General features: G+C 45.3%; 1 protein-coding gene across 3 annotated transcripts in view; it reads left to right on the top strand.

Moving 5' to 3' along the window:
* The window catches only part of LOC138489065 (protein mono-ADP-ribosyltransferase PARP14-like), a 1,946,959-nt gene that overhangs the window by 1,658,332 nt on the left and 262,319 nt on the right, over nt 1-26,308 (top strand). For all 3 annotated transcript variants that reach the window (XM_069616628.1, XM_069616629.1, XM_069616630.1), the window contains exon 14: nt 4,593-4,799. In XM_069616628.1, coding sequence (XP_069472729.1) covers nt 4,593-4,799 — 207 coding nt within the window. The remainder of the gene's footprint in view (nt 1-4,592; nt 4,800-26,308) is intronic.

Raw genomic sequence — 26,308 nt, forward strand, 5'->3', positions numbered from 1 at the left:
GCGCCATACAAATAAAATAAACAAACAAACAAACAAATAAGCTCGTCTGCGGATGAGATCTTTGCAGTGGGCACTCAAGCTCCAGTGGTCTCAGTCCTCCGGCAGGCTGTCGGACCCTGTTCAGGTGCTGCCCTCGGTAGCCCGGGACCTTCTGTGGTGGGCCGTCGAGGGCAATCTGATGAAGGGGGCCCAATTTCGGCTGCCCTGGCCGGAGGTGACGATCGTGACGGACGCATCCCTCACGGGATGGGGAGCTCATGCCACCGAGTTGACAGTCAGCGGTCGTTGGTCTCCGTCAGAGTCCAGACTCCATATCAATCTGTTGGAGCTGAGGTCCGTCAGGCTACCCCTGAAGGCTTTTCTGCCGACTGTGTGCGGAAAGACTGTACCGATTCTAACTGACAACACGGTGGCCATGCACTAACTCAACAAAAAGGGGGGGCAGTGTCACTTCCGCTGTGCAGGGAGGCGATGCAGCTCGAATTCTGGGCCATCCAGCAGGAAGTTTCGATCTCGGCTGTTCATCTGGCCGGAGACGACAACGAGACGGCGGACGCTCTGAGCAGGCAGAGCACGATCTCTCACGAGTGGGAGCTGGCTCAGGAGATTCTCCTGGAGATCTTCGCCTTTTGGGGGACCCCTCAAGTGGATCTCTTCGCCTGCAGTGTCAACCAGAAGTGCAAAAGGTTTTGCTCGCAGGAATTGCCTCCAAAAGGAGCCTTAGGAGACGCGTTCGTGGTGGAGTGGTCATTCCCACTGCTGTACGCGTTTCCTCCAGTCCCCGTCATCCCGCAAGTGCTGCAGAGGTTACGGAGGTTCGGTTCCCGGATGATCCTCATTGCTCCGGCGTGGGCCCGGAGGACGTGGTACCTGGACCTTCTCGACTTGTCCATCTGCCCTCCACGTCGTCTTCCCTACCGAGACGATCTGTTCTCACGGGAGGGGGGTCAGGATCTCCATCCAGAGGTCAGATCCCTCAATCTTCACGCTTGGCTTCTGAAAGGTTGAGGTATAAGGATTGGGACCTCCCTGAAGACGTGATGGAGGTGTTGCTCTCGGCCAGGCGGCCGGCAACTAAGTCTCTGTACCGTTGCCGTTGGAGAAAGTTCTGCGACTGGTGCAGAGTTCAGAATGTGGATCCTTTTGAATGTGACATTCCCATGGTTTTGTCTTTCTTGCTTTCTTTGGCCCACAGGGGCTTGCAAGTGGGGACCATTAAAGGTTACCTGGAGGTGCTGTCCATATTTAAGCGCTCGTCTGAAGAGTGTTCCTATTTTAAAATTCCTTTAATTTCGCAGTTTTTGAAAGGGCTCACTAATGTGTTCCCTCCGTCACCTTTTCTGGTGCCAGCGTTGAGCTTTTATATTTCGCGCATGTCCCGGGTCAGAGTGGACGATCAACTTTTCATTGGTTACGCTGGAAAGCGTTTGGGACAAGCTGTGACGAAACAGACTTTGTCTCGTTGGATTATTTTGGCTATGTCCGAGGGTTACCGCTTGGCGGGTAAGGATCCTCTGGCTGGCTTGCGGGCTCATTCTACCAGGGAAGTGGCTGCGTCTACTGCTCTGCAGAGGGGAGTTCCTATTCGTCACATCTGTGATGCAGCCACCTGGGTTTCAGTACATACTTTTGTACGTCACTACTCTCTCGATTCCATCAAAGGGCAAGATCTGGCCTTTGGCAAGGCAGTTCACTATTCCGCAATTTGATTGGGCATGCTAAAATTGTATTCTAAATTCTTTCCCACCTCCTTGCTTGGTACTGCTTTGGGAGTCTGTCATAGATATGTTATACATCGGAGGACCCAATCCCCTCGAAGAACAAGTTACTTTCTTACCTGGTAACGTTCTTTCGATGGGATGGTCCGACGACGTATTCCATATCGCGCCCTCCCTGCCTTCCCCGCTGCAGAATTTCTTTTGCGATTGCAGCTTGCGTTCCGCAAGGCCTTGTGTGTCTGACTGGCAGAAAACTGGTGGCACACGTCCTGGGGAAAAAATTATAACTGAGGCTATGGGCGTTGTGCGTCCTATTTATCACATCGGGTGACATCGGCTGTCGGAGGAGGTCCTCGGGGACGGCGCATCGACGTCATCGACACAGGACGCTGATGCCAAAGATTTTCCAAAGCAGTACAGCTGTGGACATTACCTGTCATAGATATGGAATATGTCGTCGGACCATCCCATCAAAAGAACGTTACCAGGTAAGAAAGTAACTTGTTCATCTATGCTACACAGCTGCAACATAAATTGATGGAATGGCTAACTCTAACTAAACATATTGATGTTAGACAAAGTGGGTTCGTGAAGGGTGTTGGTTGTTGTCTCAACCTCATACTCCTTAATGTAATGAACATGGATATGCTCATGAAAAAATCTAAAGTGTACCTTGCATTTGTCGACCTGTCTCATGCTTTTGATAGCATAGACAGAGACATTTTTTGGACTAAATTAAAGACCTGGAACTGCCCAGACAGCCTTTTACAAGCCATTAAGGAGTTGCATACCGACACAACAATTTACATTCGTTTGGATGCCAGTGGTACTTTGTCTGAACCCATTCGCACTCATTGTGGGGTTAAACAAGGGTGCCCTCTTGCAGCCATAATTTTTAACGCTTTCATCTCCGACGTCGGTGAGACTCTTGGGAAAGCAAGAGGCTTTGATCCTAACATAATGGACTCTGCTTTAAATGGGATTTTATATGCAGATGACCTAGTACTCATGGATCTTACACCCATCAGATTACAACAAAAACTTCACATGTTGGAACAATATGTTCAAGTCAACGGGCTATATATCAATGCTAGTAAGTCTGTTGTTTTAACATTACAGAATCTTACCAAAAGTAGATCCAAGAAATGTTGTTGGTATCTTGATGGCAAATCACTGCACCAGGTGAAACATATTAAATACTTGGCTATGTGGCTGAACTCAACGAAAAAACGATCTTATCTGGATTGAGAAAACGGAAGCAAAATGTCGTCAACTAAGTGCTCAAGCTGCAGCTTTAGATAAAAAATATGGCAAGTTCTCATTGGTTCCGACTCTAAAGTTCTATAAACAAAAAGCAGTACCAGCTTTAATCTATGGCGCAGAAACCGCCTTCGGCTGCCCCACTAGTCTGTGGGACAGCCTAGAAAACATCTTTTGGGGCAGAATCTTGAAAGTTGCCAGAGGAATACCAGCGGCCGTAGTAAGATACGAATTAGGGTTGATCTCTATAAATGCAAAGGTTATATGGAACACTCTCTCAATCTTTCGCAAGATAATCCTGCCAAATGGTGCTCCACAGATGAAAATTCTACATGACTTGGCTGACAAACAATCAAATCCAGTCTTTTCAGCCAGGATAAACCAATGTCATCAAATTCTAACAGACATAAATAGTGATGTAATCACTCTGAAGGATAATCCAGATGCCGTAAAGAAGAAACTGTGGAAAACCGATTGGATCAGCATTTGCTCAAACAGAGGGAAATATTTGTTCTTAAAGAATATTCCATGTGAAGGAAAAGCCTATAATTCGACCTACAAATATCTTGAAAAGTGTCCGGACAAACAAAAAAGAATCTTGCTAATGAAATTCAGGCTAAACCAATTCAAGACCAAAGAAGTAATAATGAGGTGGACCAAATATCAAAATCTGAATCCTAAATGTAGATTCTGCAATCACTCCGAAGAAAACATTAAACATCTAATCCTCAATTGTAAAGCTTTTTCCACCATAAGAATGACATTGTTTGAATCAATCGTGGCGAATAAATTTCATCACACCATGGAGGAATGGTGGAATGAATGCTTTGCAGATGCAATTAACAAACTAACATATGCTCTTACATTTCTCCTTAAGAACATCGAGGAAGAGCTAACCAAATCACATGATGCATGGACTTAAATATGGGTTCGCGATTTGAGATTTATCTTGCTGAATTCAGTGTTTATTTAAAGTTTTCTCTGATTATTTTAAATTGTTTAAACTGTTTTCTATTTTCGCTAAATGCAAAATACTTTTTAGTTATGATATGTCACATGTAAAGTAATTTCCTTTAAAGGTTTAATTAAACCAATAAAAAAAATAAAAAAAATAATAAATATGAACACCCGAAACACATATAAATGTAATATTTGTTTGCATAGCATACATGAAATTGTATGGAGTTGAAATTAAATGAACATGTATAAACTGAACTGTTTAAATTCATTCAATACTGTAATTTTGATACAGCAGATCATTGCTTTAATATACTCCAAACTGGCGAAGTATCCCTTCTATTCTTTCACTGATGCACCCATGGGGGAAAAGTCTACATTTTGCAGACTCTGCAGGGGTACAAAACACACAGTTTTGAGCTATACATGGGTGGAACAACCTCATTGTGAAAATCTTAAATTCAGAATTGACTGTCATTTTATAAGGACTCAAACCTGTCTTGTCTGGCAATAACAATATTCCAAATCATTCTCCAGCGCAATCTCCTAACACTGAAACGCCATGTTGTGAGCTAGCCACACTTTATAAGTAATTAATATAATGCATCCATATACTGTGCATGCTTTCGTAAGTTGCTCTGTCTTTTGTATTGACAGGTCAAGCGGGTGTTAATCCATTGTTGGTAGCTGAAATCATGATGGATGAGTTGGTCGAATTTGCAAGTCAAACAAATGCTTCACATGTTAAGAAAATCACCATCATCATCTTTCAGAAACAAATGCTAGAACTGTTTCATTCATGCATGAAAAAGATACATTGCACCAACCAGAAGGAACAGAAATCTCAGTCTTCCAAGATGACGGGTAGGTCTCCATGTTGCATGTAGTGTATATGTGTGTTTAATTGTAATATTAATTTTTGTAGTCTGTAGATACAAAGGGTGAATTCCATAATTGTATGCTAATTGGTACTGGATGCTTGATGATTGACCTGGGTAAGCTAATAAGGCATGCGTGACAACGCATTTTCAAAGGAACGGTTGGCAATATGAAGCAAACCAATGTTTCTCAGGCTGTAATCATTCATATACTCTTCTTTGCCCCCTTTCTCTCATTAGTTGCAAATTTCATAGGTGACTGATGCTGTCTTGACCTGAGCCTTCTGATCTAGAATTGGATGATTGGTCTCCACTTTGCGTTCTTTATCCAGAGACCCATCTTCCTTTTGTCCAGTCTGCAGTTGTGTCCAATTTACCAATGAATTTGGTGATTAAGGTGGTGTTTGTGTCAAACTCACTTACGATCGGTGAGGGCTGCCTTCAAATTATGAAACGTGTAGTGCCCCTGCTCCCCCCTTTTCTCCTCCTCCATGCAAAAAGAAACTTTATTTTACCGCCTGTCATGGAAATCTGGTCTGGGGAAGATTTCCTTTAGCTCCCTAATGGGGACCCCACAGAAACACAGCCAGCAAGTGCAGAGTCTTAGACTTCCTAGTTACCTTATTACCCTTATTAAGGCTTGGCCGCAAAAAAATGACTCCACTATCCCTTGTCTAACAGAGGAGGACGACAATATTTAATCCAATGATTGCCTCTAGCAAAATTGTCTTTATGGCTGCATTCTGCAGTGCATGTACTCATGACTGTAGACCCAGTGGATCTGGCATCCCTAGGTCCTGCTGAATAAAAGAATCAACAGCCGCACTTTTATTAGTTTAAGCCTCATTATACACTACACCATGTGTGCTAGTTGCAACAAAAATCGTCCTTAACTTGAGCATGCATTTCCCATGGGTGCATTTACAAGGAAAACAATAATTTTATTTCTCTTGCAAAAAGTGAACAGAGTTACCAAGGTTCAATATCTTTCCTTAATCATTTAGAGGATATGCGTTCTCAAAAGTTCTCCACAACATTTGAATTGTTCCATATTTAGCCCTCACTTCAGAAAATCAAAGATTCCATCGAAGTAATAGATTCGCACCTTGCGAAGTACCCGGAAGTACCTGCTTGGCCGCTTATTCTGCATCACTTTGTTTGGATCTTGCAGCTTCAAATTAGCACAACGGTACTTAAACTGTCAATTGGACTTTTGTTGCCTTTTCTTGTCACTTGGAATAGACTTTCACTCTATAATACCAATTTTCTTCTGTCATATAGGTATTATAAAGAATGTATTACTTCTTTAACACCAGAAGCCCCGCCTCTTTCCTGGTGCCTCCTACTTAAGTCGGCGAGCGTGCGCACCCAAGCAAAGTATCCGGAAGTACCAGTTTGGCTGCTTAGCTGTGCTTGTCGCGGTCTAGCATTTACTCCGTTGGTACTTTTGCGCATTAGAAAGGGCTGTTATCTGTGTGGCTTCCCTGTCCTTTTGGGCTAACTAGCTCTATCCACTGCGGGGCTGACAGCCGTTTCTTTAAATGCACTGCGGTGTGTTCACCTTGAGGACTGGCATGACTCCTCCGGCTCTTATTTATAATCGGAGCACTCTGCACTCTCCTTCCATTGCCCGCATTAAGCGAAACAATCTTAAACAATCATGTTCAACACCACTATCCCGGTCTACCAAAAAAGCTGACGCTTTCCTCACCCAAGCCATCTACGAATCAGGATATTCACATTTTCCAGTCAAGGAGCCTCAGCTCCTGAAAGTATGCCCTCTCTGTTACCACATATTGTTGGCATTATTCAAGATGGATCTGTAGCAACGTCAGAAGTGGAGACCGCTCCAATACCATCCATAAATGAGGATGCCTCGTCTTTGTCTAGCCATAAAGGTGCTTATACAATCTTTCAGGCGAATAAACCTCTCTGAAGCATTTAAGTCCTCTCTTGTTCTTCAAACCAAAAAATCCAAAAATGTAAAATCTGTCAAAACGCTCACGTCAAATCATTAAACCAATCTGAAAGAGCCACGACCACAGCCTCTAAGGCTGTGATAAAGAAATATGATCAACAAGCACTTAATAGGAAATTGCGAACTATTCCTATTATCAATTCGAATACTCTTGCATATGCTCCACTTGATCAACTGGTTGCTGCAGCTACAGCCGCAACCACTAATTAACAGATATGCACATCATCCTCTCATGATACCTGTGTTCCAAGCCAGGTGCCGTTATTCAATCAAGTTCAATCAAGTTCCTCAACAATGTTCTAATGACTTCGATCGTCAAGAAATTCGGAAATCGGTTGATGTTTACATAGCCACTCAGCCGTCACAAAAGTATCTTACACTATCTCTGAATAAACAATCAGGTATACAGTCTGTCAACCAAAATATAGAGGCGCCTGGGGGCTTTTTCGCTAAACATGCCTCCGAATCTCAATTGAGACCTGAACATCCTGCTGTAGAGAAGGGTGAGAATGTTCATAGTTCCAACATATCGCAAGCTCACATCCAGAAGACTACAATAGTCCCTGATGCATCCCTCGGCTCATCTGAAGGGCCTGTAACACTAGCCTTTCTCACCCCCGAGATTTTGCGCCTAATTGACACTGCACTAACAAATAACAAAGAGATTAGAAATCCACCAACGGTAAATGTGGACCGAAATTATTCCACATTGACCTATTCAAAACACCAAGTCACACGGCATATAAAACGCCCAGCACCCTTTTCATTGCTCTTATCCTGTAGACCATAGCCATTTACCCAATGTGATCTAAATCGACAATCCATCATGGAAATATTCTCTAATGTTCCAGCATTAGAGAACATTGGCTCCTCTGATATCGAACTGGTTGAATTCATACAGGCAAGTATGTTGAGCACTGTCGAAATATGGATGAAATCTCTTTTAGTTCAAAACACCATATGGCTCGCCAAAGCTCAACTATATACTATGGGATTCATATTGTTGACTGGTTTGGCTCCCAATAAACATTTGAACTCAGGACCTAACACACTTCAGCCCCAATCCACTCTGAATTCAGTTGGTAAACTATGTCAAGAGACTCCAGATCAGGTAGTGTTACAATGTGTTTGCAAATGCAACTCTAATCAATCTTAACTAGATCAAGTTCCATTAATCAAGTAAGTCTCTCTACTCAGTTGGAATTTTAGGGGGTTCAAACACCTACTAAACAATATCGTACTCGAGATTAACAAACATGATGTGATCTTCTTACAGGAGACATGGCTCACTTCAATCCCCATTTGGGATAAACACGATGCGCACATGACAGCAACCAAAGCCACAAGTGGCTGTCCCACCTCAGGGTTGCTAATTGCCATTAAACAGAGTCCAAACATTACCTCAGAGCCATGGGCCTCTCCTAATGCCTTTATGCAAATGATTAAACTTCATTATCATGGCTTAGGGTACGCCTTAGTGAATGTTCATTGGAATCCACTGGGGATATCCGATGAACGTTTCCTAAAAGATCTTAACGACCTGATGGCAGCAAACTAATACTATTTCCAAATTACATATATTTGATCAAGATGTAAGAGCACGGAACATAAACGGGAAGCTTCTAAATTGCTTGATGGCTCTCGAGGCTCAATTTTGGTCCAATTAAGAACTCAATATAGAAACTGGCTACACAGTAATAAATCCCTCATGTACCAACGGGATGGAGCCATGATGCTGAGTGTATTGCAAACCAAAAAACACTGCCGAAATATGTTCGGCCATCAATCAAGCCTCCATAGGGCATTGGGTAGCTCTACAAACCCAAGGGGTCACAGAATGCGATTGGATCACCTATTATTCACAATTATATGCTGCTGCGGCCAAAACAAGGCCTCCAAACTCTGCATTGAAAACAACAAAATTCGATCTCGTCTTCGATAAAGAAGACATCTTATTTTATATTCACAAAGCAAGTCAGTCACGAGCGCCGGACCTGACGGTCTCTTGAATTTTAACTTCAAACAACATCCAGAGATCTGGGCCGAGGTGTTGCACAACATCTTCACTCATGTAATTACTGTTATGCAGAAACCTGTGCAGTTCCCTCTGGGACCACTGCAAAAGATTTAGGACTACAGGTGTTTGGCAGTAAACCCACTTGGTAGCAGTCTGTACCACACAGATTCACTTGGTAGCTGTGGCTGAGCAGTCAGACTTCCCTCAAGAAGAGTTAGGCAGTATACAGAGTATTCACAATAGGTCAACAGAACACAATAGAACAAGTAAACACTGACCAGGGCTTGGTGTAAAAGAGATATAATTATTTATTTAAAACCACATCTAGAAAAACACACAGGCACTATAATAGTAAGCAATTAAAAAAAAAACACGGTCACTAAAAGATATACACTCCCTTAGAAGAATATTAGACAAGTCTTAAGTAAAGCCCTTCTGTGGAGAAGCCCACCAAAAAGTGGAACAAAGGGCTCGACTTGGTTTGGAGTCACAGAAGAGAACACAAACGCCATTTTAGAATCGAGTCCTGGCAAAAAATACCAACCGGCGAATTAATATTAAATAAATAAACCGGTTCGAGGCTATGAGAATTAAATAATTAAAGTTGGTAGCCTCGAACAATGGGAAAATCCCATAGGGATATATTCCTGGTCGAATATAATAAGTAGTATCCACTGCCACCAGCCAAAACTTGATCAGGGGGGACGGAGACGTGCCCCCTGGACTAACAGACCCCGGGGCAATCGAATTGCCCCGACCAGTACGTCCACAATATGATGGTTTGTACCGGTTTCTGTTAATAATTTCGGACTAGTAAAGCCAATGGTGACTTTACATGTCCTGGGAGACACTAGTCAGTCCGAGGGTATGGAGTCTATGGTGGGGTGTCACTATGACACACCTGACACTGCACGGAGGGTGCTGTGTAACACACGTAGTAAAAACACATGAGACCCTATGGAGTAAAGGACCCCATAGCCCATAAAACACATTAACAGTCAAAGAAACACCATAAATCATGTCCAAGAGTGGGAGAAAAAGAGTCTAACTCTTGTCAGGAGAAAAAAACAAACTCCAGAACTCCAGCAAAGGTGCTGGGAGACTCACTAGGTTAGGAAATTCAGCCTAAAGAGATAATTCTCCCTAACAATTACTACCCAGCAACTACCCCACTCATGAACTCACTCTATAGTATTGCCCATCTATAAAAAAGGTGATTGATCCAAACCCTCTAGCTATCACCCCATTGCACTTCTGGATGTGCCTGGCAAAATATTATGTCGAGCTGTTGCCATGTATGAATGAACTAATACACCCAGACCAATCCGGATTCGTCCCCACCCGCTCTACATCCTTAAACCTCTGAAGGTTCTTCCCAATCACTTCACAGCTGGACCCGGAAGCGTAGGCAGTGGCTGTAGCCCTCGATGCTGAGAAAGCATTCGACTCGGTCTCCTGGAGATACATGTAATCTATCCTCGGGAAAAATGGGGTTCGGCCCAGGCTTCAGAAAATACATTAGGATACTATATACAAATCCCATGGCAAAGATCAGGACCAATAAAACCAAATTGACAAGCTTCACATTACACAGTGGCACACAACAGGGCTGCCCACTGTCCCCGCTCATCTTTGCACTAACCATAGAAGGTATGGCGGCGAGACTCAGATACAAACACGCCTGGCGAGGAATACACATAAGGGGACCACCACATTTCATCACACTGAGAAACCCAGAAACAAATTTACCACCAGTAATGGCAGACATATCTGAATTCGCTAGGTATTCTGGATACAAAATTAACAGACAAAAATCAGAAATGATTCCTCTCACACAAACAACTACACAGTCACAGGCCACGGCTCAATTCCGCTGGTCCCCAAACACAGCACGCTAATTGGGTATCGTCATGGCCGTAGACAGTCGAATGCTATATCTAAATAACTACGAACCATACATAACACAACTGAAACAAAAGCTAAAGGTCTGGGACAAACTCCCCATATCGATATATGGCCAGAATGCGCTACTCAAAATGTTGGTAGTGCCAAACCTATTATACTTATTCAGTAACATACCCATCTGGCCGGGCAGACAATTCTTTACCATTCTACAAAAGATGGCCTTTACATTCATTTGGGGGGTGGCACAGTAAGACTACAATGGCCCAAGATGTGCGAGAGGTATGATACAGGAGGTATGGAAGCCCCAGATTTTCTGCTATATTTCTACACGGTACAGGCACACTTTGCAAAATACTGATCCGAATCCGCCGAAAGCTATGCACTTATACAAGCGGAGAAGTGTGCGGCCTCCCCCCGATCAAATTGCAATCTATGATATTCACTAAAGTCAACAAATATATGGGGGAAGTAGACCCATTGCATTCCACGGTTAGGGCATGGGCATATCTGTTCCAGAGAGTGGGATGCACAGACCCCTACTGGCCGCATAGTTCTCTGTGGTATTAACCGGACCTCATAACCACAGGGGATACGACAATACAGAAAAAATGGGACCCAGACCACGAAATTAAATTAGGAGACCTATACCCAGGGGGAAATTTCGCAACCCTGAATGTTGTCCAGAGTAAAGTAGGCACTAGCCTCACTACGGCACTACAATACCAGCGAATGAAAGCTGCAATTAAAAAGAAATGTCCCATGTTCCCAGCAGAACTTACAGCACATCAGATTCTCAACACCATCATGACATGAGAGGGCTTTTAGTGAGGTATATCCACTCTATACAAAGCAGCACAGACATACTCCATCCAGAAACAAAATGAAGGAAAAATGGGAACGAGATCTGAATATTAATATAGAGGACCCGCAATGGAACAGGTACTGTTAATACACCAAATCCATCTCACTGAACGCTCATTTTAGACTAATTCAATTCAAGATGTTGAACCATCTACATATTACACCCAGCAAAATGGCCAAATTCGACACATCTACCCAAACGACCTGTCTGAAATGTGGGGTCACGGCAGCCAATTCCATACATATGTATTGCGAGTGCCCCCCAATTAAAGCCTTCTGGGAAAAAGTAGCCCTGAAAGTAAATGAAATATTGAACATGCAAATGCCGGCCTACTGGGGGATATAGGTAAAATATCAACCAAAGGCTGCAGGTTCTTTGCCATAGCAAACGCAGTGGCCAAGAGGAACATACTAAGGACATGGAAATCTAAAAATTCCCCAACGATACAAGAATGGCTAAAAGATATGATACTAGTACAGGACAACGAAGAGAACTACATAAGAGGAATAGTAGCCCCATGCAGACCGAAGGATATATGGGCCCCCTAAAACGATACCTAAATCCTGACGTAGAGGAATCATCAGACGATCCGGATTGTATTGTATAACTAATCAGCAATGCCAGAACTAACTACAAATTGACTAAATGCCTGACAGATAACTTCTCATTGTTGTGGGATGTTTTAACCCACTGGTCCATGCCCTGCAATATTACTGTGCACTGCTTGCATCAGAAACCTCAGAATGGCCGCCGGAAAGCATTATGCACGCTAAAAATCACCCAGAAGTGCGCAGGAGAACCTGAAAAATAGGCCGCCAATCCACTTTTGCCTATGTCAGTGGTAACACAGGAGACCACTGCCAAAAACCCACCATTGGTCTACCCACAGAGTAACCTGAAACTACTTGAAAAAGCAATGATACATTGCAAAGGGAAACACAAGTTGTTTTAAAAATCATTTTTTCCCTTGGCTGTTAAAAGTGCAAAAATCATGGTTCTCAAACATCACAAGAGATCCAACCTCCTTGTTGGGCGTTAAACATCACTGTATTTAAAGAGTTCACCTAAGCACAGTGTCAGCAGAAACATATTTGTTCCACATTTAAAGATGCTTGCTTGGAAGAATGTCTAAAATGGGTGCGGTACTGCTACTCACCTGTGTCAGAAGCTGGCGATTACTTAACCTGTCAAGTTAAACTTCTACATTAAGATTAAGTATGAAAAAGAACTCCTATCAAAAGCAATAGAGGTGGATACAATTCAAAACTATATTTTAAAAAGACTGGAATTAAGGGATTGGTGTATACATTTGTTAAAAATTAAATTTGTGTTTTAGGACAAGACTATTTAAACACTGTTTTAAAAGTGAGTAAAGTTAGCCGCACTGAGCTTCAAAGACACTCCACACCTTCTCCCAAACAAAGGAATCTTTTCCCCTGTGCTCTGCTGAGGATCTGACAGGCAGGTGTGAAAGGAACTGGGAGGGGGACTTTGGCCTGTTGCTCCGAGTGGAGACAAAGGACTCCCTTGAACTGAAAGGAAATGCTAATTTGGGGCGTCAATAGAAACCAGCCCTGGCAGGAAGAAGCTCAAGTTACTCTCTGGCTCAGCCAAGACCTTGGAGGCAGGCCCAGACTGAGATGTGGATTTTAAACTGGAGAAAAGATATGTTTGAGGAAAAGAACTGGCAAAAATATGGAATTTAGAGGTTATTAAAATGAAAAAGTTGCTCACAAGTAGAAACAACTCTGGAATTTGTACGATGTGCAGAGACTGAACCACGAAAATGTTGATATTGTAGCAATTGTGATTATGCTAGGAATATGCCCAGATGGTATGTGCATGTATGTGAGAAAATGGGTACAGAACTGACACGGAGTAACCGACCAAAAGCGCGAAAAACTGTTATTTGTGAACCGAAGCTCTCCAGAAGATTGGACTTTGACAGACACGTGCCTTAATTAATCTGTAATGTAAATATGTAATATTAGCAAGTTTGGGATATTGTGAATATGTTTTTTATGAAAAATAGATTTTCTGGTTAGACACAAAGGGGAGTTTTTTTCTCCCTGGACCATAAACATGACGCATCATGACACTGTTTCCTTCTCGAATCAGGAGAGAAGGAATACTTGGACCAATCAGTTTCCTAGAGGGTGGGCTTAGTATAATCAGCCTCCCCACCCCCTTGGGAAATACATAAATACGGACTGTTGAGGGCACAGACACACACATTCACCCATCAACTGATCGGCTGGCCAAGCGCTCTGCAGGAAGATCCCATATCCAGACTCCAGACTCCAGAACCCTGAAGCAAAAGGCCCAATCCAAACAGCTGAACCTTTCTCAGCTGACCTTTAAAAACTTGCAACCTGATTTAACCCCTAACTTCCAAGGGGCACAACCAATCCAACAGCCTGGCCATGCTGTTTTGCTGCTTCTGGCGAAGATCCCTTGCTAGAACCCCGAGATCCAGACCAGTAGAGCAGAACTGTAACCCAGAACCAACCCGTCAGATCCAATCCAAGAGTCCGCGCAGAGACCTGAGTGCAGAGTCCAGGTGCCCTGAATCCTGTCCGGTGGCGAGCGAATTCCATCCAAACCTTTGACCAGATCTTGACGGCTCATTCCAAACCCGTAGTTGCGAGTATTTAGCATAGAACTGTCCATAGCCATCTCTTAGTTTTAAGTAATCCCATCCAACCCATTCCATCATATCTAGACTGTATTGTAGAATCTCTTTTGTCTATCTTGAATCCTTCTCTCATCCATATAATCCTGTGATAATTGCAGTGAATAATCATTTTTGCGCTAAATATATTTGCTGAAGAAAGTCAAGTGTCTTAGTGGGCAAAAGTCAGAGCGGAAGGCGCCCTGTTCTGGTGGCTGTCCCGTTGGGTATCTTGCATCTTCATAGCCTCTTAGTGTAAGCCCAACCTTTGTTCCAAATCTTCAAAGTGCATCTTTCATTTTGAAATATTGACTCTTTTGAGAAAAATCAACCTGTACTAAAACCTCTGTAACTTCTGAACCGTACATGCTAGGAATGAAATTTAAATGTCAAATTGAAGCTACCATCCTCAGCTTTCAAGCATACTGCAACTCCTTATAGTTTTTCTGTAATTGCATTTCTCGCGTGCTGAAAAGTTTGCAGCGATTCTGCATTTGGCTCAATTTCATCCCATATAAAACAGCTATTTCTTGCATTCAACTTCTGAATTCAGTTTCCTATCTGCCAGTCATTCAAACATCATTGCTAGTATCTACCTGAACCTATCCAAAGCAACTCTCACTAGTTCTAAATCCTATTTAGCGAATTAAAATCCATTTTTAGCATTTTTCCCATTCCTTTCAAATCACATTTAAAAGCATTTGACCTGTTTTAAAATCATTCCTGTTCTCTAAGCTTGCTGGGGGAATCGGGATTGAACTGCATTGTTGATTGTATATTCCTGAAACCTGTGTCCTCATTCCATCTCTTCATACTGTATATTAGGGGGGGGGGATTGTGTAGTGACAGGGGGAAAGAGTGATTACATTGTCTTTGATTGAATTCATATCAAGTCTCATTTCTGTGCTGCATTAAATTCATATCATTGCATTTCATTGAGCCCACACAGTTATTCGCTGCTACATTATTCTTCTCACCCATACTCCTATTGATTAAAGAGATTGTTGATTGTTGTGATATCACCCATTGTTGATCAGTGAATGCATATTAATAAGTGTGATATCTAGGCAGTGACTTAGGTGGAGTGCTGGGTTGAAACCACTTACATTGTATACATTGAAGTTTACTATAATGACAGACTAATGATAATGTGATGCCATGTATTCAACAGCAAAAAATAAAGGTTTAAAATTATGTCGAATTATTTTATGTGATCTAAACAACTGGGCTTCGGATATGCAAATGTGAGATCCCTTTCAATCAGGGTTTGTTGCGGGTCTAGGTACCGCGCCCAATATTAGTGCTTTAAATATGATTAAATCGCACTATGCCACTCGGAAACAATCGCTATACTTAGCATTTGTCGATTTCTGGGTGGCGTTCGACTCCATTGACTGCCAACTATTGTATGAAAAGTTAATCCGCTATGATTGCCCCAATTCACTTCTCACCTTAAACTCCTGCACACAGGTACAATAATGCAGATACTAACATTGGAATGCCTACTATCTTGTTGTTGTGTGGCTCCTTTATGCAGACTATCTGATCCTTCTATACCAGACTCCCAAAGGACTACAAAACTTGCTCGATGGGCTAAATATGTATGCTCGTGAGAACAACTTGTGTTTTGTCGCTGTTGATTGACAAGTAGTTGTGTGTAATGGTGCCTCTACAAGTACAACTACCTCAAGATTTAAGTGATCAATACGCAATTCGGAACTAAAGGTGATAATGCAATATAAATATCTAGGAGTTCCATTTAACAACTCAATGTCAGATGCTATCTTTGAATAATCCTTAGATCTGAAGCTATCAACATCGATTTCGCAGGCAAACATTTTGCTGTATAAGTATGGCAAATTCGAGGGGATTGGGTCCTCCGACGTATTCCATATCTATGACATATAATCACCACAGCTGTGCTGCTTCGGAAACTTTTTTTGGCGTCTGCGTCCTGCGTCGATGCGCCGTCGTCGAGGACCTCCTCCGACGTCCGACGTCATCCGATGTGATAAGTAGGACGCACGACGCCCGTAGCCTCAGTTCCGTTTTTTCCGCGAACGTGTTGCTTCGTGTTTCTCGGTTAAACGCCTCGACTCTTTGGAGTTCTGTTCTTCTCGGTTCTTCGAACCTGTTCGTTTTGTGTGAATCGTTCGTGTGAAGATGTCTTCTACTTCATCTTCGACCCCGCGTCCGGGTTTCAAGAAGTGCGGGGAGTGTGGGTCCAAGATGTCGGGGACGGACTCGCACGACGCCTGCCTCTGGTGCCTCGGGGAGGCCCACGACACGGATGACTGTATCGTCTGCCAGTCGCTCACGTCCAAAGCCTTACGCGAACGTAAGAAGAAGTTGTCGGTAGGTCGGGTGTCCAAGCCCCGGAAGTCGAAGTCTGCGGGGCTTTCGACGGATGATTCGAGGGGTGACTCTCCGCGTCATCGTCGGAAGTCTCGTGGGTCTCCTTCTAGGAGTCGGTCTCGCCACTCCTCAGCCTCTTCGAGGCATTCTCGGAAGCGCCGACACCGGTCGTCTTCCAGGTCCTCTTCGGAGGACTCTGCCCGGCACGTCGCTTACCCCACCAGCCGTGCGACGCCAGAAGAATGGGCTTCCTTCGGGAAGAAGATGCTGGCGATTCTTGAGTCGCAGGGTACTCAGCCGTCCGCGCCCCCGAGTGGGGTCGGTCGTGTGAGGTCGAGAGACACCGCTCGCAAGAGTGGTCGGCACGAGTCACGGGAGAGGTCCCGTTCGGACAAGGGGACTCGTTCTCGAAGTACCCGTTCCAGGTCCCGGTCCTCGACGCGTTCGAGACCGTGTGCACCTGTGAGGTCTTCGAAGAAGGCATCGACGTCTGAGGCGTCGAGGGCGTCGACAGGCTTTCTCGAGGCTCCGGCTCCGAGGAAGTCGTCGATGCCGTCGACGCTCAGGTCGTCGAGGGACACGCTCGGGGCTCCGGCCTCGAGGGCTGTGTCGACGCCGCCGATTCTGGAGGCACTGCATCTGACGTCGACGCTGATTTCCTCGACGTCGTCGCCGATCCTCTCAGCGCCGATGCCGGTTCTCTCGACGCTGGCACCGATTCGCTCGACGCCATCGACGCCTTTCGTGTCGGAGGTACCCCGTGGCACGGGTGAACCCCCTAGGAAGGCTCTGGTTAAGAGCAAGCACTCCAGGGTGCCTTCTTTTCGCCACCTGGACTATATTTCAGAGGCGGATGAGGATTCTGATGGCCTGGTTCCTAGTCAGGTTCCAGATGAAATTGTCTCGGGCCATAGTCAGTTTGACGAGTTGAGACAGTCACTGCATGATGCCAGTGGTCTGGACACCTCTCCGGAGGGGGAGTTTTGTAGGCCTGAGCTGGCTCTCATGCTGATTCCTCGTACCGGCGCCTTATGGCTAGGGTTTCTGAGTACTTGGGATGGTCTGCTCCCCCTAGGGAGTTTGTGCAGGATGATCTGACGGACATCCTTGATGTTGGTCCCCCAACTGACCCGGTACTGCCGTTCCATATGGCTTTACAGAGAAGGGTGGCGGCGGCTTGGTCTGCTCCGGAGAGTCTCCCGGCAGTGGGCAGATCCTTGTCGCGAAAATACCGTCCAGCCAGTAGCGACCCCTGCTACTTGACCAGGCACCCCACTCCGGAGAGTTTGGTGGTGCAGGCGGCCACGGCCCCGGCAAAGCAGGCGTCGTACCCTACCATCCCTCCTGATAGGGACGACAAACGTTTTGATGGCTGGGCGAAGAAAGTATTTTCTTCTGGTGGTATGGCGCTTCAGGCGGCCAACTCCATTTGTGCCTTGTCTCGTTTCACGCACACTCTGTGGAACTGTGTTGCGTTAGCGGCTGAACATATTCCCGAAGGGGACGAACGGGATGGTTTCCTTGCTATGGTCCAGGATGGTAAGGATGCCATGTGTGAGTCCGTTCAGTCGGGTTTGGACTTAGCTGAATGCGTCAGTAGGTCCATGGCGGCGAGCACCGTGATACGCAGGTTTGCGTGGTTGCGGAAGTCGGGGTTTGCTCCGGATGTGCAGTCCCGGCTCCTCAACATGCCCTTTGACGGTGAACACCTTTTTGGCAGCAAGGCTGACGAGAGCCTTGCGAGGTTGCAGACCTCAAAAGCTGCAGCGAAGTCGTTGGGCGCTGCAGTTCGCCAACCTCTGCCTTTTCATCCTAGGGGACAGCAGTGGAGGGGTGGTTCCTTTCACTATTACTCGTCCTTCAGTAAAGCGAGAGGAGCTGGCAGTCAAAGAGGCCAACGCAGGGGTACCAGAGGTGGACGACAGGGTACCCGTGGTGCCAAGGCCGCTCGGGCAGTTGCCTCTTTGCCCTCAGGTAACGCAGCAGCCGCTCCCACTCAGTCATGAGGCCATGTCCCATGGTTCGCCGGTTGGGGGAAGGCTGGCGCAGCATCTTGTAGGGTGGCAAGCCATTACTTCAGATGTGTGGGTTCTGGAGATCATAACCCACGGCTACTGTCTTCCCTTTCGGCACAGGCCTCGCGACAATCCACCGGGGAACCTCTCTTTGCGGTGTTTGGATCCGCTCCTTGCGCAGGAAATTCAAGCCCTGCTGGAGAAAGGCGCCATAGAACTGGTGCCTGTAGCGGAGAGGAACAAGGGATGGTATTCCCCTTATTTTTTGATTTCCAAGAAAGACGGGGGATTGAGACCCATCATGGACTTGCGCGGTTTGAAAAAACTCCTCAGGAAGGACAAGTTCAAGATGGTTACTCTCTCTCAAGTCCTCCAGGCCCTTCAGCTTCAGGACTGGTTGGTGTCACTCGACCTCAAGGATGCTTACTTCCATGTGCCGATCCATCCCAAGCACAAGAAGTACCTGAGGTTTGCGGTTGGCGACTCGCACTTTCAGTTTCGGGTCCTGCCGTTCGGATTGACCTCCGCCCCGAGGGTTTTCACCAAGCTCATGGTGGTGGTGGCAGCGCATCTCGGGCAAGGGGGGATTCACGTCTACCCCTACCTGGACGATTGGTTGATCAGGGGGAGCTCTCCCGAGCAAGTCCTGGATCATCTATCGGTCACCTGTCACTCTCTGCACAGGCTGGGCTTCTCCCTCAATTTAAAGAAGTCCCATTTGACGCCAACACAGCGGAGCAGTGCTCGACACTTCCCTGGGGCAGTGTTTTCCTCCCCAGGTGAGGGCACTTCACATTCAGCAGATGGTGCACAAGTTTCAGCATGCCCAGACGCTCCCAGCGTTTGAGTTCTTGAGGTTGCTCGGCCTCATGGCATCCTGCATTCTTCTGGTGCCACAGGCTCGCCTGCGGATGAGATCTTTGCAGTGGGCACTCAAGACGCAATGGTCGCAGTCCTCCGGCAGGATGTCGGACTCGATTCAGGTGCCGTCCTCGGTCGCCCGGGACCTTCTGTGGTGGGCCGTCGAAGGCAACTTGATGAAGGGGGCTCCATTTTGGCTTCCCTGGCCGGAGGTGACGATCGTGACGGATGCATCCCTCACGGGATGGGGGGCTCATGCCAACGGGCTGACAGTCGGCGGTCGTTGGTCTCCGTCGGAGTCCAGACTGCGTATCAATCTGTTGGAGCTGAGGGCCGTCAGGCTAGCCCTGAAGGCTTTTCTGCCGACTGTGCGAGGGAAGAATGTCCTGATCCTGACAGACAACACAGTGGTCATGCACTACCTCAACAAAAAGGGGGGGGCAGGGTCACTTCCTCTTTGCAGGGAGGCGATGCAGCTCGAGTTCTGGTCCATCCAGCAGGAAGTTTCGATCTCGGCAGTTCATCTGGCCGGAGACGAAAACGTGACGGCCGACGCTCTGAGCAGGCAGAGCGCGATCTCTCACGAGTGGGAGTTGGCTCAGGAGATTCTCCTGGAGATCTTCGCCCTTTGGGGGACCCCTCAAGTGGATCTCTTCGCCTCCAGTGTCAACCGGAAGTGCGAAAGGTTTTGCTCGCAGGAATTTCCTCCAAAAGGAGCCTTAGGAGACGCGTTCGTGGTGGAGTGGTCATTCCCGCTGCTGTACGCGTTTCCTCCAGTCCCCGTCATCCCGCAAGTGCTGCAGAGGTTACGGAAGTTCGGTTCCCGGATGATCCTCATTGCTCCGGCGTGGGCTCGGAGGACGTGGTACCCGGACCTTCTCGACTTGTCCATCTGCCCTCCACGTCGTCTTCGCTACCGAGACGATCTGCTCTCACGGGAGGGGGGTCAGGTTCTCCACCCAGAGGTCAGATCCCTCAACCTTCACGCTTGGCTTCTGAGAGGTTGAGGTATAAGGATTGGGACCTCCCTGAAGACGTGATGGAGGTGTTGCTTTCGGCCCGAAGGCCAGCAACAAAGTCTCTGTACCGTTGCCGTTGGCGTAAGTTCTGCGACTGGTGCAGAGTTCAGAATGTGGATCCTTTTGCATGTGACATCCCCATGGTTCTGTCCTTTTTACTTTCTTTGGCCCACAGGGGCTTGCAAGTGGGTACCATTAAAGGTTACCTGGCGGCGCTGTCCATCTTTAAGCGCTCGTCTGAAGAGTGTTCTTACTTTAAAATCCCTTTAATTTCACAGTTTCTGAAAGGGCTCACTAATGTGTTCCCTCCGTCACCTTTCCTGGTGCCCGGTTGGGATTTAAACCTTGTTCTTAGGTTTCTTATGGGTGCTCCGTTTGAGCCTTTACATTCTTGCCCTTTGAGGCTGTTAACTCTGAAAACTGTGTTTTTAGTTGCGGTTACTTCCGCTCGCAGAGTGAGTGAGTTACAGGCACTTTCAGTTAAGCCTCCCTTCACTGTATTTCACAAGGACAGGGTTGTCCTTCGTGTTCGTCGTCCTTTTCTTCCGAAGGTAGTGACGGAATTTCATTTGGCCCAGAAGGTTGTTCTTCCGGCATTCTATCCTCCTCCGCATCCTGGTAAGGAAGAGGAGAGGCTCCATAGGCTTGATCCTAGGAGAGCTTTAAGCTTTTATGTTTCACGAATGTCCTGGGTCAGAGTGGACAATCAACTCTTTATTGGTTACGCTGGGAAGCGTTTGGGGCAAGCTGTGACGAAACAGACTTTGTCTCGCTGGATTATTTTAGCCATCTCGGAGTGTTACCGTTTGGCGGGTAAGGACCCACCGGCTGGCTTGCGGGCCCATTATACCAGGGGTGTGGCTGCATCTACTGCCCTGCAGAGGGGTGTTCCTATTCGCAACATCTGTGATGCAGCCACCTGGGCTTCAGTACATACATTTGTACGTCACTATTCCCTCGATTCCATCCGAGGGCAGGATCTGGCCTTTGGCAAGGCGGTCCTTTGCTCTGCTATTTGATTGGCTATTCTAAATTTTGATTCTAAATTCTTTCCCTCCTCCTTGCTCTGGTACTGCTTTGGGAGTCTGTCATAGATATGGAATACGTCGGAGGACCCAATCCCCTCGAAGAACAAGTTACTTTCTTACCTGGCAACGTTCTTTCGATGGGACGGTCCGACGACGTATTCCATATCGCTCCCGCCCTGCCTTCCCCGCTGCAGAATTTCTTTTGCGATTGCAGCTTACGTTCCGCAAGGCTTTGTGTCTGACTGGCAGTTGACTTATGTCACACGTTCTGGGGGAAAAAACTACAACTGAGGCTACGGGCGTCGTGCGTCCTACTTATCACATCGGATGACGTCGGACGTCGGAGGAGGTCCTCGACGACGGCGCGTCGACGTCATCGACGCAGGACGCAGACGCCGAAAAAAGTTTCCGAAGCAGCACAGCTGTGGTGATTATATGTCATAGATATGGAATACGTCGTTGGACCATCCCATCGAAAGAACGTTACCAGGTAAGAAAGTAACTTGTTCTTCTCCTGCATGCATGTGATGATGTTTTTCGAACAAAAAGTTGTCCCAATTCTTTTGTATGTGATTGTATCAAGACTCACCAGAGCCCAAAAAACCTGGGATTTGTTGGAAGCGCATTTTTGGAGACAAGTTTTAAAACTTCCAAAATGCGCTCCCCTACCAATTATACAATTCGAATTGGGTGCTTTGTCTCTGCATGCTCATGCTTTATGGAAAATGTGCACCTTTCTGCGCAAATGTTTACTAGGTTTCGGAGCAAATAACATTTTGAGTGTAGTAGCATATTACCTTTTGAAATCTGACCATTATTTTCCATGTAAATGGCGCACATGCGTTTTGGATGCACTATCAGATGCCTCCATAACATTGGACCTCCTACTGGAGAATCCTACTAGAGCAAAAATCTAATTATTTGAATTTGATTGGACAAGTAATCGCTCAAAATATGACCTTTACAAAGATTTCAATTGAGTTTTATTTGGACATAAGAAATTTCGTAAAATGACAGATTACTTAATAAAGTGTCCAGCTCCACGTCCAGCTCGCAATCAATACCTACGTTTCTGATTAAACATATGGCCTACCAGTGATGTTTTGGCCAGAAGAGGTCAGATTCCAAAAGATCATAACTTTTGCTGCTATTGTGGTAACATCATGCTAAATTAAACATTACAACATCTCATTGTAGATTGTCCAGCGCTTGCAATTAGACGCAAATTACATTTTAAAGACGTGATCTGCATCTATGGTCCTTTGGATTCTGATAGCATATGGCAACTTATTTTTTCCAACTCTAGACTTGCCGTCAAAATAGCTGTAGTCCACTTTCTTGAATCAATTTTTCTTATCCCAGTTGTCCTGTAAGGTTTTTGGATCATTTAGCCTCTGAAATCATTGATCACAACCTCAAACAAACTTTATTTGTTACCTGAGCGCTTGCTTTGATTATATAGCCAATCTGTAATAGCTCTTGGATGTATTTGAATGATGCCAACTGTAGCTGCAAAGTGCATAGTGATTTAAAAGTGTACTATGTACACTTGTATCTATTATATTATGGTTTTTTTCTTTCATTATGTTGTGTTGTATTTTCATCAATTGTAGTAAGCATGAAGGAATTGTTAAGAACTGTTAAATTATTTCTTGGATGCATTTAGAGAATCAAAATAATTTTAAAGTGTAATAATTTGTTAATTTGAAAAGTTGATGTTATCACCTAACCAAATAAAAAAAAATAGATATGGTATTATTTTCATTTTCCTTCAGTACTGCATAAGATTAATTCCAGATGTATGTTATTGGTATTGACAGATGTGTTATGAGTGCTACAGTCCCCTGAAAGGGTGTAGGATAGTTTTGTTCATCATACCGTGTGCACTCTCATTAAGATTCTAGCTCTTTATTTTAAAAAAAAACTTTATTAGATTTTCAAGAAGACTCAAACGGCAATAGAAAAGCATCAAGTAAGCAAGTAAAAAGATGACATATCGACAGTAAACCATCTCTATATACAAAGAAAGGAGAAAGAAAATGGAAAGGGGGGTGGATTTGGGGGTAGGCAGAGAAGAGGCGGGCGGAAAGTATCATTAAGCATAGTTAATTAAAAGCATCCCAAATGTCACAGTACTTATCAAGATTTTTCTTAACCTGAAATTATACCCTCTCTCTGCCTGAAAGAATTGACAAATCGTGCAAGTGTTCATCCACACAGGGCCTACGGTCACTTTTCCAAAATGTTTAAATGTTTCTTGGCCACCAAAATGGTAAACCAATGGGCAGTTTAAGCCCAATTGGGAACAAACCCAGTACGCATAGCAAGAGATTACGAGGAAAAGAAAGGCTCAACACAAGATCCACACGTTTGAGGATATCATCCCAGAAGGACTGGACTCTCTGATGCAACCAAAACATAAGCAGAAAGATGCCCACTTCTGTTCTACAGTTCCAACAGTAGCGTCTTGGCTAAGCCGAAACTGCTTCATCCTCCAAGGGGACCAATATATACAATGAGGGATCTGCTGTTGGGTGTATCTCAAATCCAAGTTAAGCTTGAACCTAGAAGGACCTTGCACATACAGGTTCCCAATCGCCATCAGAGAACACATATCCCAAATCTAAGCACCATGTGGCCCTACCATGTTCTGGTGTGGTACTCAACTCTGCCAGCGCGATAAACTTGTACAATAATGAATCCGAAAGCGGCATGCTCTTAGCCAAGTACAAAACCGTAGGCACACTATGCAAAGGGGCATTCAGGGGCGAAAACAAAATCCCCAAAAAGTCACATAACAAAAGATAACGGGGAGCTACCAAAGACTGCAGCTTGTATTTAAACCGCAAAAATTCAAAGGCAAGCATGGAAACGCTGTCATAAACTTGCCCCAACCTCCAGATACCTGCCGATAGGCAATCACACTCTCTCCTGGTCTTCATGGCAATCGGCAGCACCAGATTCTTCCACAAAGAAGAATCCAAACTCAACCGGTATTTCACATCACATCTCTCACAACTCCTCTTCCACTTCTTCTAGACATGCTTAATAAGCAGCGGGGTCTGACCAACGGCCAATTTTATATTCATACAGAGCAGGCAATCCAGGGGGACAAGTCAGACGGATCCCCTCTCAATATCAAACCAGGCGTCCTCTCGTATTGATTTTTTTCTTTACTTTACTTAAAAAAAGTATAATGCTCAATCCATGAACCCATAGGCTTGAGGGCGCAACAACAAAGAGACAAACAATTCAGAATCCTAAAATACTACACAAGTAAGTGGAGATTAAATCAGAGGGTTAAGCAAATAAAGTTTTGAGTTTCTTTTTAAACATTTCAGTAGACTCTATGCTCCCGAGTTCCGGATGCAGGCTGCTCCATGCTCTTGGGGCTGCGTTCTGAAAGGCGCCCTTTGTGGCTTTGATAGTGCTACATCTAGGGATCATCAAATGGTACGCGTTAATGGATCTCCGGGTTCTCGTGTACATTTTTTCCTTGAGCAAGACTTGAAGATAAGCCAGCATCTTGCCCTTTCGACACTTCTGTGCAATTACAAGTAGTCGAAATAGCAACCTCGACTCCATTGGGAGCCAGTGCAGGCCACGTCTAGCCTCCGATATGTGGTCTCTCTGGGAATATCCCAGCACTACGCGCCCTGCAGTATTCTGTATAACCTGCAGCCGGCCAATCTCCACTTTATTCATGCCGACCAGCAAGCTGATGCAATAATCAATTTTGGCCCTGACAATGGCCCTTGCAATGGTCTCAGCATTCGCCTGAGAAATAAACGGTTGAAGATGGGACAGAAGTCTAATATAATAAGCCATGGAGGACACAAGGCTCCCCCCATGCGCCTTCATATTTAGGTTTTGATCAAGAACGACACCCAGTGTCTTGACCTTCTTTTGGGCCATTATTCTGGTGTCCTGAATAAGAAAGCTCTCATATACAGGACCCAGTTTCCTAATCCGGTTAGGAGTACCAACGACCAATAACTCAGTCTTCACTCTGTTCAATGCAAGAGCGTTTTGCTCCATCTCTTGATAAGGGAGTATATTTTATTTATTTGCTCTTCATCCTCATGAATACCATTAATTGGAATAACGCACTGCGTATCAGCGTAATTTGTTAAGGTAACCCCCCTTTGCTCTAAAAGTGCAAAGAAGGGCACAGTAAAGATATTGTAAAGGCAGGGTGAAATATATTTGTGTCATGGGCAAAGCCTCTGCTTCCTCATAGAAGACTCTACAATCCCGATTTCTCAGGAATTATAAGACCCATTGAGAAGCTGCACTTGGGAAATGTGCAACGTCCCTCAACCTGGTGACCATAATGGAACGATCCTCCCGGTCCCTTTCTTGATAAGTTGGAGCCTTTGTGGTGATGTGAGTACTGCTGGTATTGGTAGTGTTGTGATTTCGGATCATGCTTGTGTGGATTTGGCTGTGAATAGGTCGTGGGGTGGGGGAGAGGAATGGTGGACAGCGGAGGTTCAACACCTGCTTGTTGTCAGACTCTGATTTTGTGAAGCATATTGAGCAAGCTCTCGTTTCTCACTGAGAACATGGATTCTGTTGGCAAACTGTCCATTATCTGGGCTGTTTTGAAAGCTTTCTTGAGAGGTAATATAATTAGTTTTGCGTCCTATAAAGAAGAGGGTTGAGGCCGAGATTGTGCACATGGAATCTGTAAACATTCTGAGGAACAGTATGAACGTTCCCAGTCTGATGCTGGCTGCAAAGCATTCTCTTGATAGTGTTGCACTCTAAAGCAGAGAGGGATC

Source organism: Ambystoma mexicanum, chromosome 9 (genome assembly GCF_040938575.1).
Source record: "Ambystoma mexicanum isolate Mex_15411 chromosome 9, UKY_AmexF1_1, whole genome shotgun sequence".
NCBI classification, from domain to species: domain Eukaryota; kingdom Metazoa; phylum Chordata; class Amphibia; order Caudata; family Ambystomatidae; genus Ambystoma; species Ambystoma mexicanum.